This window comes from Phalangium opilio, unplaced genomic scaffold, assembly GCF_054372755.1.
Source record: "Phalangium opilio isolate 3A_F unplaced genomic scaffold, DU_Popi_V2 ptg000070l_1, whole genome shotgun sequence".
Lineage (NCBI taxonomy): Eukaryota > Metazoa > Arthropoda > Arachnida > Opiliones > Phalangiidae > Phalangium > Phalangium opilio.
Genome location: NW_028324182.1, coordinates 4,614,703 through 4,628,438, shown reverse-complemented (window position 1 = coordinate 4,628,438; position 13,736 = coordinate 4,614,703). Strand labels below are relative to the sequence as shown.

Sequence of the window (13,736 nt, the reverse complement as noted above, 5' to 3'; positions counted from 1 at the left end):
TAATTAATTCAGTACAAATTAGAACTTTGATTCTTCACTTTATTAGTTAATTTCCACTTAAGAAATGGCTGCGGCATTATTCGCGTGTACTAAGTGTAATTCTCGGCATCCCTTTGATGAGCTCACCAAGGATCAACAACTTTGCAAGGTAAAACCCTTCTTTTCGTTAGTTTCTTCCGTTTTTAAGCTATTTTACGCGCAATTTAGGATTGCAGCGTTAGTCTAGCCAGCGTGAAATGTACTTATTGTCGTACAGAATTTCAGCAAGAAGTGTAAGATACTTTTGAAAAGTTATACTTCGTAAATGTTAAATTATAACAACTCTTTTAGGAAGAAAAGTAGTACCGCTACAATTTGTAAAAAATGTGAGCAGAATGTTAAATTATATGGAAAGGTAAACTATTATGAGTTTAATTTCATTAAAAGTATATGAAATATATAATAAATAATAATTTCCAGCCTACTGCCTGTGAATATTGCAACATCATAGCAGCCTTCATCGGTTCCAAATGTCAGAGATGTACTAATTCCGAGAAAAAATACGGTTCTCCCCTTACTTGCGATCAATGCAAACAAAGATGCGCTTTTGACAGAAAAGATGAAAGCCGGAAAAAGGTGAAGACATTTGTACGGATAAATATAAACCACCCACTTTGTCAAGAGTGCGGTGAAATGCTTACTTTATATCTTACTTTAAACACGATAACCCAGTTGGCATTTTTTTGTGTCAGGTGGATGGAAAATTACTTTGTTGGTTATGTACATTATCTTATAAAAGAGCTTTGGCTAAAGCCAAACAAAATGACGGAGCCAGAGCTTCAAAAAGCTCCTTGCATCATAGATCCCATGGCCATAAACATTCTCATTCTAATAGTAGTCATAAGTAAGCCTTTAATTTCGCCATATTTAATCAGGGTTGCCACAGTACCTGGAAATCCTGGAAAAGTCAGGGAATTTTAAAAATTTCAGCAAAGCAGGGAAAAGTCAGGGAATTTATTATAGTGGGTAAAACTTCTGGGAATAAGTCTTTATCGAAAGAGTAATGAAAGTTTCTCCTCATCCTCTCTTAAGACAGAAAACTCTAGAGCAATCCTTAAAAATGTCTAGAATTGTTTTTGTAAAGTAAATGCTCTCTAAAAAAATCTCTCGGTCTCGGACTATTATTTATGGTTAAAATGTTTCTTATTCATTTTGGTGCAACAAATACATGGGAAAACTTAATGTAGATCGAGTTTATTTAATTATAAGCACTTAAAACGTGCTGTACACATTTACCCTACCGCCCTAAAAAGGTCAGGGAAAATCTCAGAAAAAAGGTCAGGGAAAATCTCAGAAAAAGGTCAGGGAAAATCTCAGAAAAAGGTCAGGGAAAATCTCAGAAAAAGGTCAGGGAAAATCTCAGAAAAAGGTCAGGGAAAATCTCAGAAAAAAGGTCAGGGAAAATCTCAGAAAAAGGTCAGAGAAAATCTCAGAAAAAGGTCAGGGAAAATCTCAGAAAAAAGGTCAGGGAAAATCTCAGAAAAAGATCAGGGAAAATCTCAGAAAAAAGGTCAGGGAAAATCTCAGAAAAAGGTCAGGGAAAATCTCAGAAAAAAGGTCAGGGAAAATCTCAGAAAAAGGTCAGGGAAAATCTCAGAAAAAGGTCAGGGAAAATCTCAGAAAAAAGGTCAGAGAAAATCTCAGAAAAAAGGTCAGAGAAAATCTCAGAAAAAAGGTCAGAAAATCTCAGAAAAAAGGTCAGAAAATCTCAGAAAAAAGGTCAGGGAAAATCTCAGAAAAAGGTCAGGGAAATTGGTTCTGAAAATTCCGTGGCAACCCTGTTTAATTAATTTTTGTTATATCATTTAATTTATTTTAAGAAATAATGATCATGGCTCCAATAAAAAACTTCGAATGGATCTTTCCAACGGAACCATCCCTAATAGGTAAATTAAATTAACCTTTTTAATTATGAATAAATTAACGATTAAAGAATATATTTATTTTAGCACTAGTAGCAGTGATAGTGTATTAGTTGATCCAAATTCAACCGATCATATGGTGGCTCTAACTCAATTGAGGGAGCAAATTGCTTCTCTACAGAAACAATTAGGTCAAAAAGATCAACAACTTTTGGCCAAAGATAAACAGGTCATTTAACAAAAATGAAAATGCAATGAATTATTATTTCAAAACTTCATTATTAGTTTTGCTTATCAAATTTATATTTATAGATTGCGGAATTGAAAGCCAAAATATTCTCATCTGATAAAGAAATGAGAAACAAAGTTCAAGGAATTAATAAAGAACATACTGATCAAGTTCAAGAGCTACAGGTATGTTAGGAAATAAAATAAAAAAAATATACTGCTAAATTAAAACAAAAGTGGCTATATGGATTGAAATTTGGGCTTAAATAGCCAGTTTTCAAGCAATCTAATTATTTAGGTTCAAATTTTGGACTTAAATAGAATATCTTTTAAAGGCAGCTATTTGGGAACAAAAGTGTTAGCCATACAATTTTGGGGCAAAATAGCAATGGCCGCGTGGCGACGACTATTTTGCCAAAATTTTTAGAAGACAATATTTAGGCCTACAAAGCAAGGGCCGCACGGCCACAACTATTTTGCCCAAAACTTTTCAGAAGACAATTTTTAGGCTTATAGAGCAAGGGCCTCACGTTTGCGGCGGCGACAACTATTTTGCAAAAATTTGAGAAGATAATTTTATGCTTACATAGTAAGGGACACGCGGCGGCGGCGGCGTCTATTTAGGTTAAATTTTGAGAAGATACTTTTTTCAGAAGACAATTTTTAGGCTTATAGAGCGAGGGCTGCTCCTTGGCGGGGGTGGCAACTATTTTGCCAAAAATTTGAACCGCGCGGAGCCGGCGTCTATTTAGGCTAGATTTTGAAAAGATACTTTTTGGCCTACATAGCAACAACCGCGTGGCGACCACTATATTGGCAAAATTTCCGAAGATAATTTTTTTGCTTAAATAGCAAGAGCCGCGCGATGGCGACTATTTTGCCTGAATTTTGAGAAAATACTTTTTGACCAACATAGCAACAACCGCGCGGCGACCCATCTTTTGCCAAAATTTTGAGATAATTTTTTGGCTTAAATAGCAAGAGCCGCGCGGTGGTGACTATTTTGCCTGAATTTTGAGAAAATACTTTCTGACCAACATAGCAACAACCGCGTGGCGACCACTCTTTTGCCAAAATTTTGAGAAGATAATTTTTAGGTATAAATATCAAGGACCGCGCGATGGTGACTAATTTTGAGAAGACAAATTTTAGGCTTACATAGCAAGGCCCGCACGGCCACGACTATATTTCCCAAATATTTTGAGAAGACAATTTTTGGGCATAAAGAGTAGGGGCCAATTTTTAGGGGTACATAGCAACGGCCGCGTGCCCACGACTATTTTCCCAAAATTTGAGAAGACAAGTTTTAGGCCCACAAAGCAATGGTAGTGCGACGACTACTACCCCCCAGGCTTACTAATTCATTCACACTATTTAAACCCAAATTAAAATTATCTTATATAAAATATATTAATCCTTTTTTTATATATAGCTTAAACTTAGATCCATGCAGAAACAATTAGCCACAATGTCAAAGCAAAATAAGAAAGGCGGTAACAACACTGGTAATAATACTGACAGCCCATTATCAACGTGACAGTTTTACTTTCTTAAGAATATTTTTACGAGACTCGTGAACTTAGGTAAGCCAACTGAAATTAAATTTAAAGTGGCTTTTCTAATTCTTCTACTGATAAAAAATGAATCCAATATTTCTTTTTTCTCTCGCTCAACAAGTTTCACTTCATTTAGGTGGTTTTGTAATTTTTTTTAATTAGAATCTGACCTAAATAATAATATTTCTAGATTCTGAAATCAAACTTTCTTAATTTTTAGAACGGGAATAAATTTATTTAAATAATGGTAAATAAAAATCATTTTAATTTACCATTGTTTTAAAGCAATCATATCATAAGTTTATAAGATATGTTCCATAAGTATGACACTTCCTATACTTCGTAATGCTACTAAGAGACTTACCGTGAGTTAGCTCAAGAAAGACGCGAGAATTGACTACAATTTTGCAGTCCATCTTAAGTCCTATTTAGTCTGTACTAAGCCTTTGATAGATAGCGCCTCACCAGGCGTCTTCGCTTTACCCTGAATTTATGACCTAGCTCCAGTTCAGGGTGGGAAATAAGGATTTTTTTATAACTGGACATTGGGCCAGAGACCCCCCTGGTCTGGAATAAATAAACTGGTCCATGACCATTGACCAGGGCGTGTCGTCTGCTAAACTAAAGAAGGGGATAATTAAAATAGTTAGGATAATGTCTGAACTCTGGCTACCCTTGAATTTTATTAGTGGTCAAGTGGACCACTGACCCCCCTCCGATTTAATTTTTAAACTGGTCCAGGCAATTTTTTTAAACTGGTCATTTGCCCTGTGCCACCGCCTTATTTCCCATGCTGCTCCAGCTTCTAAGTTACCAGTGACAAACTTATGGAACATATAATCATATTTAATCAACAAATTTGTCACACACAAATTAAGGTATTATTATTATTTTATTTTTATTGTTTGTGACATCAGGATCGAAACCGGTTTATTAATTATGTTTTTTAAATTAAATTTAGCTTAAACTTGAAAAATTTATTTTTATTTTTATTTATTCTAATACATTCTCTCCTCTTTTATGAGGATTAATTGTGTATAAATCTAAAGTAATTGATTTTTTTTATATCCATTATCAATGGGAGGCCATATTTAAAACGGTTTTCCCACGCGAATGACCTTGAGCCACGTGGTCGTAACCTTCAATCGCGTTTTCTAATTGGTACGTTAATTCCACAACTGGACTAATCTGAAATAATGAGAATGGAAAAAAAACCTCGATTAATAAATCTACTTAATGAAATAATAACATTTATACTTTTAGTGCTTCCTTGAAAATTTTAATTTTTTCATTAAAACGCTAACGTTTAAAATTAAAAATATAAACCCCGATTAGCTTTTTTTATAAGAAAAAAAAACCCAGCGTGATTCCTTAATCCCAATTTTTAAAAATTGTAAATGTTCTCCATGATTTATTAAAAGAGTCTGGCTACTCTTTAAGTCTGGTTTCTGAAATAATTATAAGCCAAAGCCCCTCCCCCCAACCCTGGGTCCTTGGCCAAGGCCTAAAATTACCCGTGGACCCACTAGCTGGACTGTGGAGCCGCCGGAGTACCCGCCCCAGCGCCCTAGGTCCTTGACCAAGGCCTAAAATTACCCGTGCACCCACTAGCTAGACTGTGGAGCCGCCGAAGTACCCGCCCCAGCGCCCTGGCTCCTTGGCCAAGGCCTAAAATTACCCGTGGACCCACTAGCTAGACTGTGGAGCCGCCGAAGTACCCGCCCCAGCGCCCTGGGTCCTTGGCCAAGGCCTAAAATTACCCGTGGAGCCGCCGAAGTACCCGCCCCAGCGCCCTGGGTCCTTGGCCAAGGCCTAAAATTACCCGTGGAGCCACCGAAATACCCGCCCCAGCGCCCTGGGTCCTTGGCCAAGGCCTAAAACTATCCGAGGAGGGCTGGACAAATCCACTTTTTCTGGACGATTCCATTATTTTACAAGGGGGCCAACTTAAACAGGCTAACTGTATAACCAAAGGAACACGTGACTACGGTTTTACATTGGTCAGGGCCGGAAATAAGAAAAAATTCTTATGGGACATGACTCAGTCCAATTACCTTTTTGTTATCGACCATACGAGCTATTTTATGCAGAGCGCTACCATCAGGCGAAAAAAATGCCCATCTTACACTTTTGCCTCCATCTCGAAGACCCTAAGAATTTTTTTAAATTGGTTATATAAATACATTACCTCTTGTAACCTATGAAAACATTTACCGTTAATGTATCGAGTGTCGCTTCTATCGCGTTCCTGGCAAACCCTCCAATGATTCCGTATTGGTCAATATTTTTAAGGAATGGGGGTGTTAGAGTGACCAATTTGGATCTTGGGTTAGGTTTCAATAAGGATAAAGTATTGGGGTCATTTCTGACGCCAATTGTATCAAGGATAAAATCAAATCTGAAAATGTTTGGTTTTGATATCAAACTTAATAATTGATGGTGGATTTTTAATTGAATTTAATTAAAGATTATTACCCGGCTAATTGTCTTAATTGATCTTGATAATCTTCTCTTTTATAATCTAAAACATTGTGAGCGCCTAATTTGAGCAGAAGCTGCTCCGCATCGCTACTACACGTTGTTGTAACTTCAGCCCCCCAAGATCTAAGTAACTTAAAAAAAAACAACAATAATTCTAGAAGCAAGAAGTGATATGTAGTTTATTAGGGAGAAGGTATAAATTCGCCACATTTCTAGATAGCTTTATCTCCAGTCCAAACGTATAGTAGGTCCGGAGTTAATCCCCGCCTCTAAATTACAACCAGCATCTCATTGGTTCTTAAACTCACGTCAGCGCGACGCGAATGACGAAAATTTAATTACGTATTTTCCGACTGAGGAGAGGCGAAATGGCTCGGCCTCCTTTTACGTCCCCCCTTGTATTTTGAAAGGGGGACTGGGACTATATGGCGCGCGAATACTTAGGCATCTTATACCTTTTCCCTAATAAACTAGATATCACTTCTTGCTATTATTGGTGTTGGAAAAAATTATAGTGTACTTAATTACTTGAATAGCAAATGTCCCAATACCACCTGAACCACCCAGCAATAATACTCTAAAAATAAAATAAGAATTGATGACCTTCATCTCAAAACGATCTAATTTTTAATCTTATTTTAAACTGCACCTTAATCCCCTGAAACTATTTTCATCCATTTGCCCAAATTTGCATAATGCCATCCAAGTTGTTAAAGCGACATAAGGGATACTAGCGGCTTGAATGTGATCCAATGATTTGGGGCTATGGGATATCTAATAGAAATAATCCATCATACTATAGTCCAGACAGTGAGTTAGCTCTATTATAATGTCTAACCGAACAAGATGATGCGGAGATATATTCCGAATGACTGCCTTGCCTTTGAACTCCCAAAGCTCCCCATACATTATCTCCTTTCTTGAATTTTTTAACTCCTCTACCTAAATCAACAATAACTCCCGAAAAATCTCTCCCTAATGTTAATGGGAAGGTATCTTCCTTGATTTGGTAATTATCAATTTGCCTAAGAATATCAATTGTTGAAGCTCCGTAACCCTCTAATAAAAAACGGAGAAAATCTTAGCAGCTATCGATAAAAATTGCTTAGAAAAAAATAAATTTGACTTGCCCATCATCCTAACGTCAATTGGATTAATGCTCGCGGCTTTAACTTGGATTAAAACGTCATTAGGATCTTTTAGAATTGGTAAAGGAACTGTTGTATTTAAACATAAATTATCTTTAGATCCGTAAGCATTTATTTGTAGGGCTTTCATATAATTTCGTTTAATTAGTTTAATAATATTTAAAGGTAATTGTAGCCTGAGATTCGTATTAGCCATGAAAGACATTTTAGGTGGCGTTAAAAGTGGAATCAAATAGTGCGCCACCCGGCTTCTGTTTCGTTTCACACTGACAATAGACCTCGTTAAATTAACGCCAATCGTACACGAATACCGTGGTCGCTTGTCCCGAGAAAAACAATTTTTTTTAAAATCAAAACATGACCCCTCACTGTGTAACCCAGTGACCTCTGTTGGCGACCTTTTTATAAAAAAAAGTTTAGAACAAAACAATTTATGGCAATGGCCGCGGCAGCCGGACCGGGACGGGAATCCCTAATGTTAAAGGTAATTACGTTAATTATCTTATTAAAATAAATTAAAAGAAACTTATTAAGTACTCGTTTGTCGATTTTGAACTTTAGTTATAACATAATATTACAATAGGATGTGTTAAATGGTTATTTTACGTTAAGCCTTGGCTTATTGACGTACACAGTGCTTTCTCAATCTCTTTTTGACTTTTCATCCTAGTTTTATTTATTTATTTATTTATGCATTAAATTAATTACTGTTGATTCATCGTTACTTGTTGTTAGTTTTCAATATTATAATTTTTCTGTTTAGTTAATTAATTAAAATTTTAGTTTTATTGAAAGTAGTTTTTAGAAGTTAAGAAAAGATGATGCTGTTACCTATTGTTAGTGGAAATTTAAATGTTATTAGAATTAGTTTCTGCAGGAAACAATTAAGATATTAATTAATTTCTAATTTTGTAAAGGACAAAGGTCAACTTCAATTTGAAGAACACTGGCCAAAAATGAGGGTTACTATTCTTAAACTTCTGAGGCAGGAACCTGTTAATCGTAGCGAGTGGCAGGATTTATTTTGGTAAGGGTTTTTTTCTATTGGGGCTTTATTGTTATTTAACGTAATTTGAAACCCACGTAGGTCAGTTCATTCTGTTTGTTTGTGGGATGATAAAGGCCCACCCAAAGTATATAGTGCATTACAGGAAGATATCTTAGACTTTATTAAGCAAGCTCAAGCAGTATGTTTAATAATATTCACTCTTCAATGTAATGTACGTTAATATATTCACTGTTAACATAGAGAGTCCTAGCTCATCAAGAAGACCAAGCTCTTCTCAAAGCTTATATAGCGGAATGGAGGAAGTTTTTCACACAATGCAATTATTTACCTATGCCATTTGGTCAGTTAGAATCTACTTTGTCGGGTAAAACACCACCTGGACCTAAGAAAGGTCAAAATGAAGAGAGTATCGTCAGAAAGGTAAATTCTTTTTCCATATACATAGTTTTGGGACTAGGGGGATTTAAACAAGGATTTCACGCTACTTGGAGGACAGAAATGCAGTCTACTTTGTTATCGAAATAGCCAAGTTACCGATTTTGACAAAAGAACTTGTTTTTGTTATAGCTTATGCTTGATAGTTGGAATCAAAGTATTTTCTCAAATATAAAACATCGCTTACAAAACTCTGCAATGAAATTAGTACATGCTGAAAGAAATGGGGAGGCATTTGACTCTCAACTAGTTATTGGTGTTAGGGAATCTTACGGTAAAAATGTTTCTTCTTAGGTTTAACTTTTTTACTTTAGAATTATTTCTGTATGACATTTTTTAATGTTTTTTTTTTAATTTATAGTGAATCTAAGTTCTAATTCGAGTGATAAGCTCCAAATTTATCGAGAAAATTTTGAAAGATCTTATATAGACGCTACTGAAGCTTTCTATAGAACAAAAGCTCCTCAATATTTAGAAATAAACGGTGTGCAAAATTATATGAGGTACGCTGATCACAAATTGAAGGAGGAAGAACAAAGAGGTGCCAAATATCTGGAACCTTATATACCCAATCCTCAACAAAACAATGGCATAAATGTAATTAATTTTGGTTTAATTGGATTTTATTGGCAAAAAAAAAAAATCATTGACAATTTTCATTTTTTTACTTTTTTAGCTTAATGAATGTTGCGTGACTGTTTTGGTGACTGCATTCAAAGAAATAATACTCGCGGAATGTCCAGGAATGATTAAAAACAACGAAACTGAAAGTTAGCTCAATATTTGATTAATTTGTTAGAATAAGTTTAATTTTTTTGCTCAAAATTGGGGGTTTAGGATTAACACTGATGTTCAAATTGATGGATCGTGTTCCTGATGGAATAGCACCAATGTTACACGATTTAGAACAACACATAGTAAATCAAGGCCTTGCTGATATGATTTCCTCCGCAGATATTATCACTCAAGTATGGATATTTAATTTAATCTCTCTTGAACTGTTTTCATTAACTTTAGTAAATTTTATTTTGAAAGGATTCTGAAAAATATGTGGAGCAGCTTCTTGAACTTTTTACAAGGTTTAGCAAACTAGTCAAGGAAGCTTTCAACGATGATCCCAGGTTCCTAACAGCTAGAGATAAGGTGAATATTTCCCTTTTTAGGCGCCTTTTTCCCAAAGTAGAAATTAAATTAATTAGTAATTACTAATTTAATTTCCTTAAGGCATTTAAAACTGTGGTTAATGATACTTCAGTCTTCAAGCTAGAATTACCGGCTAAACAGAAAGGGTAAAATAATAATTAAAAATAAGTTTGTCACATAGTTATAGTTTTTTTAACTCTTGAGATACTTAAAATTAAAACAGAGTTGCCAATAAGACATTACCAGAATCTCGCTGTCCCGAATTACTGGCCAATTACTGTGATATGTTACTCAGGAAAACACCCCTTAGTCGAAAATTAACCTCCGATGAAATTGAAGCAAAATTAAGAGAAGTGGTACGTACATTAGTTAAAAATCTAATGGATTTGGTTCATTTACACGCGTTAGTTAATCCATGTTTACACGAGTTTCTTTCTTTTCTAGCTCCTAGTTCTTAAATATGTTCAAAATAAAGACGTTTTTATGCGTTACCACAAAGCTCATTTAACAAGAAGACTAATTCTAGATTCATCAGCTGATAGTGAGAAAGAAGAAAACATGGTTGAATGGCTAAGGGTAAGATATCTCTTTTAAAAGGGTCTATTGGTTCTCTAAACCTTGGGATTTAATTCCATAGGATGTAGGTATGCCAGCTGATTATGTAAATAAACTAGCTAGAATGTTTCAAGATGTCAAAGTTAGCGAAGACTTAAACCAGCAGTTCAAAAATGACCATAGAAATGGCAAAGGCTCTTTAGCTGAATCTATAAATATTAAAATCTTGAATGCTGGAGCTTGGGCTCGAGGTAGCGAACGGGTTCAAGTTTCTTTACCCTTAGAATTAGAAGACTTTATACCCGAAGTTGAAGATTTCTATAGACATAAGCATAATGGAAGGAAACTGCAGTGGTATCATCACATGTCCAATGGCACCGTAATAACCTGATTTCTAAATAAATACATAAACTAAGACTGAATTTAAAGTTTTCTTTTTATATTTTACTTCTTTAGATAACTTTTAGTAACACAATAGGCAAATTTGATTTGGATGTAACTACTTTTCAAATGGCGGTGGTTTTTGCCTGGAATCAAAGGCCAGATGATAAGATCTCCTTTGAAAATTTGAGATTAGCCACTGAGCTACCTGATGCTGAATTAAGAAGAACATTATGGGTATTTTTCAGTGGTGTGCGAGTCCCGTTTTTTTTTCGGTTTCGAGCCGAGTCCGAGTATCGAAACTAATTTCTTATCGAGTATCGAGCCGAGTCTCAAAAATACTTTCGAGTATCGAGTATATAGATAGCTCAAATTTTGTTTGTTCTTTCGAGTAATTATCGAGTCTCAAATATTGACTTGTCGAGTAGTAATTTTGTAAATTTCTTGAAAATAACGAAGATGTTCAATTATCTAATATCTAACTAGTTCAAAAAGATTGTTAGTGATCAATTAAACATTGAACAGGTGATTTTCAAAATAATTGCTCATGAACTCATCGTCTGCTATAGTTGTAAGCCTCAGACTCGAGTATTTAAAATGTTAAAAAGCTACTCGAATCTGTCTCGAGTATCTCAAAGTGTTTTTATCGAGTATCGAGTCGAGTACTCGGCGCGATACTCGAACCGAGTACTCGCACACCCCTGGTATTTTTACTATTTTAATTTTAAACCTTTTCTTCAAATTTCTGTAAATCTGTTCTATAATCCTTTTAATCCAACAGTCTCTAGTTGCTTTCCCAAAATTGAAACGTCAAGTATTACTTAGTGACCCTGAAATCAAATCTCCCAAAGATTTTGACGATAGTACGCTGTTCTTTATAAATAAAGATTTTGCCGTCATGTAAATATCAAGAAGATATTATTATTATTATTAGTGATTCTTAATGTTTATCTGAATCGTTTTTAAACTTTTGCTTTTAGAAAAAATGGCAAACCACAAAAAAGAGGGAAAGTTAATTTGATTGGAAGGTTGCAGCTATCAACGGAGAAGAGTAAGGAGGAAGATAATGAGAGTATAGTGCAATTAAGGATACTTAGAACTCAGGTAATTTATTCAATAAGGGGTTTGGTAATGCTAACAGGGTTCATACAAACCTGGAAAAATCAGGGAAATAAATAAAACCTCACGGAAATTTCGAATTTTTTAGTAAAATTCAGGGAAATTTGTGTCAAACAGGGGCCGAGTAATTAAGCAAAATGCTCGTGAACATTCCCTCCATAGGATTAACATTACACTATACTTTGGAGGCTCATAACTCTGGTTATATCAGAGATACGGGGATGTCCTTTGAGTATGTTATAGTCCAATTTGTCCCCCATCCACCAATACCAAAAACTTAGGGCTACGACAAACAGGGGCCGAGTAATTGAGCAAAATGTTCGTGAACATTCCCTCCATAGGATTAACATTACACTATACTTTGGAGGCTCGTAACTCTGGTTATATTAGAGATACGAGGATGCCCTTTGAGTATGTTATAGTCCAATTTGTCCCCCATCCAACCATACTAAAAACTTGGGGTTAAGATAAACAGGGGCCGAGTAATTAAGCAAAATGTTCATAAACATTTCCTCCATAGGATTAACATTACACTATACTTTGGAGGCTAATAACTCTGGTTATATTAGAGATATGGGGATGTCCTTTGAGTATGCTATAGTCCTATTTGCCCTCCCCCCCCCTCCTTGGTTAACATTTGCTCCATAGGATACTCTATATACGAGAAAAACCTGAAAAACTCAGGGAAGTATATGGGGAAAAACCTGGAAATCTCATGGAAATTTGTTTTCCAAAAGTTGTATGAACCCTGGCAGCTAACTTTTCAAACTTAGTAATTGTAAAATTTAAATATTTAACTCGTGTTTAAAAGGAGGCAATAGTTAAGATTATGAAAATGCGTAAAAAGATCACAAACGCCCAACTTCAAACTGAACTGGTTGAGATTTTGAAAAACATGTTTCTACCTTCCAAAAAAATGATTAAGGAACAGATTGAATGGTTGATAGAACACAAATATATGAGGAGAGACGAGGACAATATTAATGTTTTTATCTACATGGCTTGATGAGTAAAAAAAAAAGAAAACCATAAACTCCTAACATCTACTTGAGAGATACTTCAGTGACAAATGATAAAAAACAAGCATTGCCGGTTGAAAGCTTGGTGAAAATAAACATCTCTAATACTGAGTTTTTGAAGCAACGATTTTAAAAAGCAATTATGTTGTTTAATTTTCCTTTGAGAAACGGACGGCAATGTTGGATAAGCTAAAAAAAATTGTCAGTTTATTTAAGATTGTTGGTTAAAAAAAATATATATATATAAAGAAATTTAACCAAAATTCAAAATGATGGAATTCAAAACTGAGATTACACGTCTTGGGAGTTATTTAAACGTCCATATTATTATAAAAATTTGCCTTCGATATTATTGGAGGAAACATTTCTTCATTCGCTCGTTAGTGATGTGTACATAACATAACATAAAAACTACAGAAAACCAACGTTAATTAATTATAATTTAAAACATTCGTTCAAACAAGTTCCGTCTGTCTTTCTTTCTGGTTGATTGGTTTGCTGCTCTTTCAAGCTCCCATCTATAAGAATATATTTCTTTTCATTTGTTGAAAAGTTCCGCAAACCAGCCATTAACAAAAAAAAACCAAGGGGAGAAAGTATTTTCTGTACCTAATCATATATGCAACAATTACAAAAGAATTCTAGAAAAAAATTTTATCCCTTGATAAATTAATTACCGTGCTTTTTTCATCTTTAATGCTAACTATCTTTCAGTTGAATAAATTTATAATAATAATAAAAAAACCAAACAAATTAAATTA

The 13,736-nt window shown here is 34.8% G+C and overlaps 3 protein-coding genes across 5 annotated transcripts; 2 read left to right on the top strand and 1 right to left on the bottom strand.

Moving 5' to 3' along the window:
• Positions 1–7: 7 nt before the first annotated feature.
• On the top strand, positions 8–5,124 carry LOC149661205 (protein FAM76A). 3 transcript variants are annotated; one of them, XM_089842652.1, is made up of 10 exons: positions 8–148; positions 208–272; positions 331–394; positions 460–627; positions 732–883; positions 1,860–1,925; positions 1,989–2,130; positions 2,214–2,315; positions 3,562–3,712; positions 3,807–5,124. In XM_089842652.1, exons 1-9 carry the CDS (start codon positions 65–67, stop codon positions 3,664–3,666), a joined length of 948 nt encoding a protein of 315 aa, XP_089698778.1. In that variant the 5' UTR covers positions 8–64; the 3' UTR covers positions 3,667–3,712; positions 3,807–5,124. The 3 variants fall into 3 exon arrangements, with proteins under 3 accessions (XP_089698778.1, XP_089698779.1, XP_089698777.1); XM_089842653.1 differs by having other exon boundaries at positions 460–615; positions 3,562–5,124; XM_089842651.1 differs by having other exon boundaries at positions 3,562–5,124.
• On the bottom strand, positions 4,648–7,519 carry LOC149661204 (NAD(P)H oxidoreductase RTN4IP1, mitochondrial). Its single transcript, XM_089842644.1, has 8 exons — positions 7,297–7,519; positions 7,005–7,225; positions 6,816–6,940; positions 6,695–6,743; positions 6,161–6,297; positions 5,900–6,083; positions 5,740–5,835; positions 4,648–4,873 (listed from the first exon to the last, which is right to left on the bottom strand). The coding sequence occupies exons 1-8, from the start codon at positions 7,517–7,519 to the stop codon at positions 4,760–4,762; spliced, it is 1,149 nt and encodes a 382-aa protein (XP_089698770.1). The 3' UTR covers positions 4,648–4,759.
• Positions 7,520–7,670: 151 nt separating this feature from the next.
• Cul5 (cullin 5) lies at positions 7,671–13,733 on the top strand. The gene is made up of 17 exons (XM_089842627.1): positions 7,671–7,798; positions 8,232–8,341; positions 8,402–8,501; positions 8,564–8,743; positions 8,891–9,032; positions 9,120–9,355; positions 9,435–9,528; positions 9,596–9,726; positions 9,794–9,901; positions 9,983–10,047; positions 10,125–10,257; positions 10,346–10,477; positions 10,539–10,835; positions 10,913–11,074; positions 11,619–11,737; positions 11,818–11,941; positions 12,768–13,733. Exons 1-17 carry the CDS (start codon positions 7,748–7,750, stop codon positions 12,960–12,962), a joined length of 2,379 nt encoding a protein of 792 aa, XP_089698753.1. The 5' UTR covers positions 7,671–7,747; the 3' UTR covers positions 12,963–13,733.
• The last annotated feature ends 3 nt before the right edge of the window (positions 13,734–13,736 follow it).

Bases quoted from the DNA above. Each gene is read 5' to 3' on its own strand.
- LOC149661204 (XM_089842644.1), bottom strand. From the start codon at position 7,519: ATGTCTTTCATGGCTAATACGAATCTCAGGCTACAATTACCTTTAAAT. The intron at 7,226-7,296 runs GCAAGTCAAATT...GTTTTTTATTAG, and splicing joins AATTGACGTTAGGATGATGG to AGGGTTACGGAGCTTCAACA. The intron at 6,084-6,160 runs GTAATAATCTTT...AAACATTTTCAG, and splicing joins CAATTAAGACAATTAGCCGG to ATTTGATTTTATCCTTGATA.
- LOC149661205 (XM_089842652.1), top strand. From the start codon at position 65: ATGGCTGCGGCATTATTCGCGTGTACTAAGTGTAATTCTCGGCATCCC. The intron at 273-330 runs GTAAGATACTTT...CAACTCTTTTAG, and splicing joins ACAGAATTTCAGCAAGAAGT to GAAGAAAAGTAGTACCGCTA. The intron at 395-459 runs GTAAACTATTAT...AATAATTTCCAG, and splicing joins ATGTTAAATTATATGGAAAG to CCTACTGCCTGTGAATATTG.
- Cul5 (XM_089842627.1), top strand. From the start codon at position 7,748: ATGGCAATGGCCGCGGCAGCCGGACCGGGACGGGAATCCCTAATGTTA. The intron at 8,342-8,401 runs GTAAGGGTTTTT...AAACCCACGTAG, and splicing joins GAGTGGCAGGATTTATTTTG to GTCAGTTCATTCTGTTTGTT. The intron at 10,478-10,538 runs GTAAGATATCTC...TTAATTCCATAG, and splicing joins ACATGGTTGAATGGCTAAGG to GATGTAGGTATGCCAGCTGA.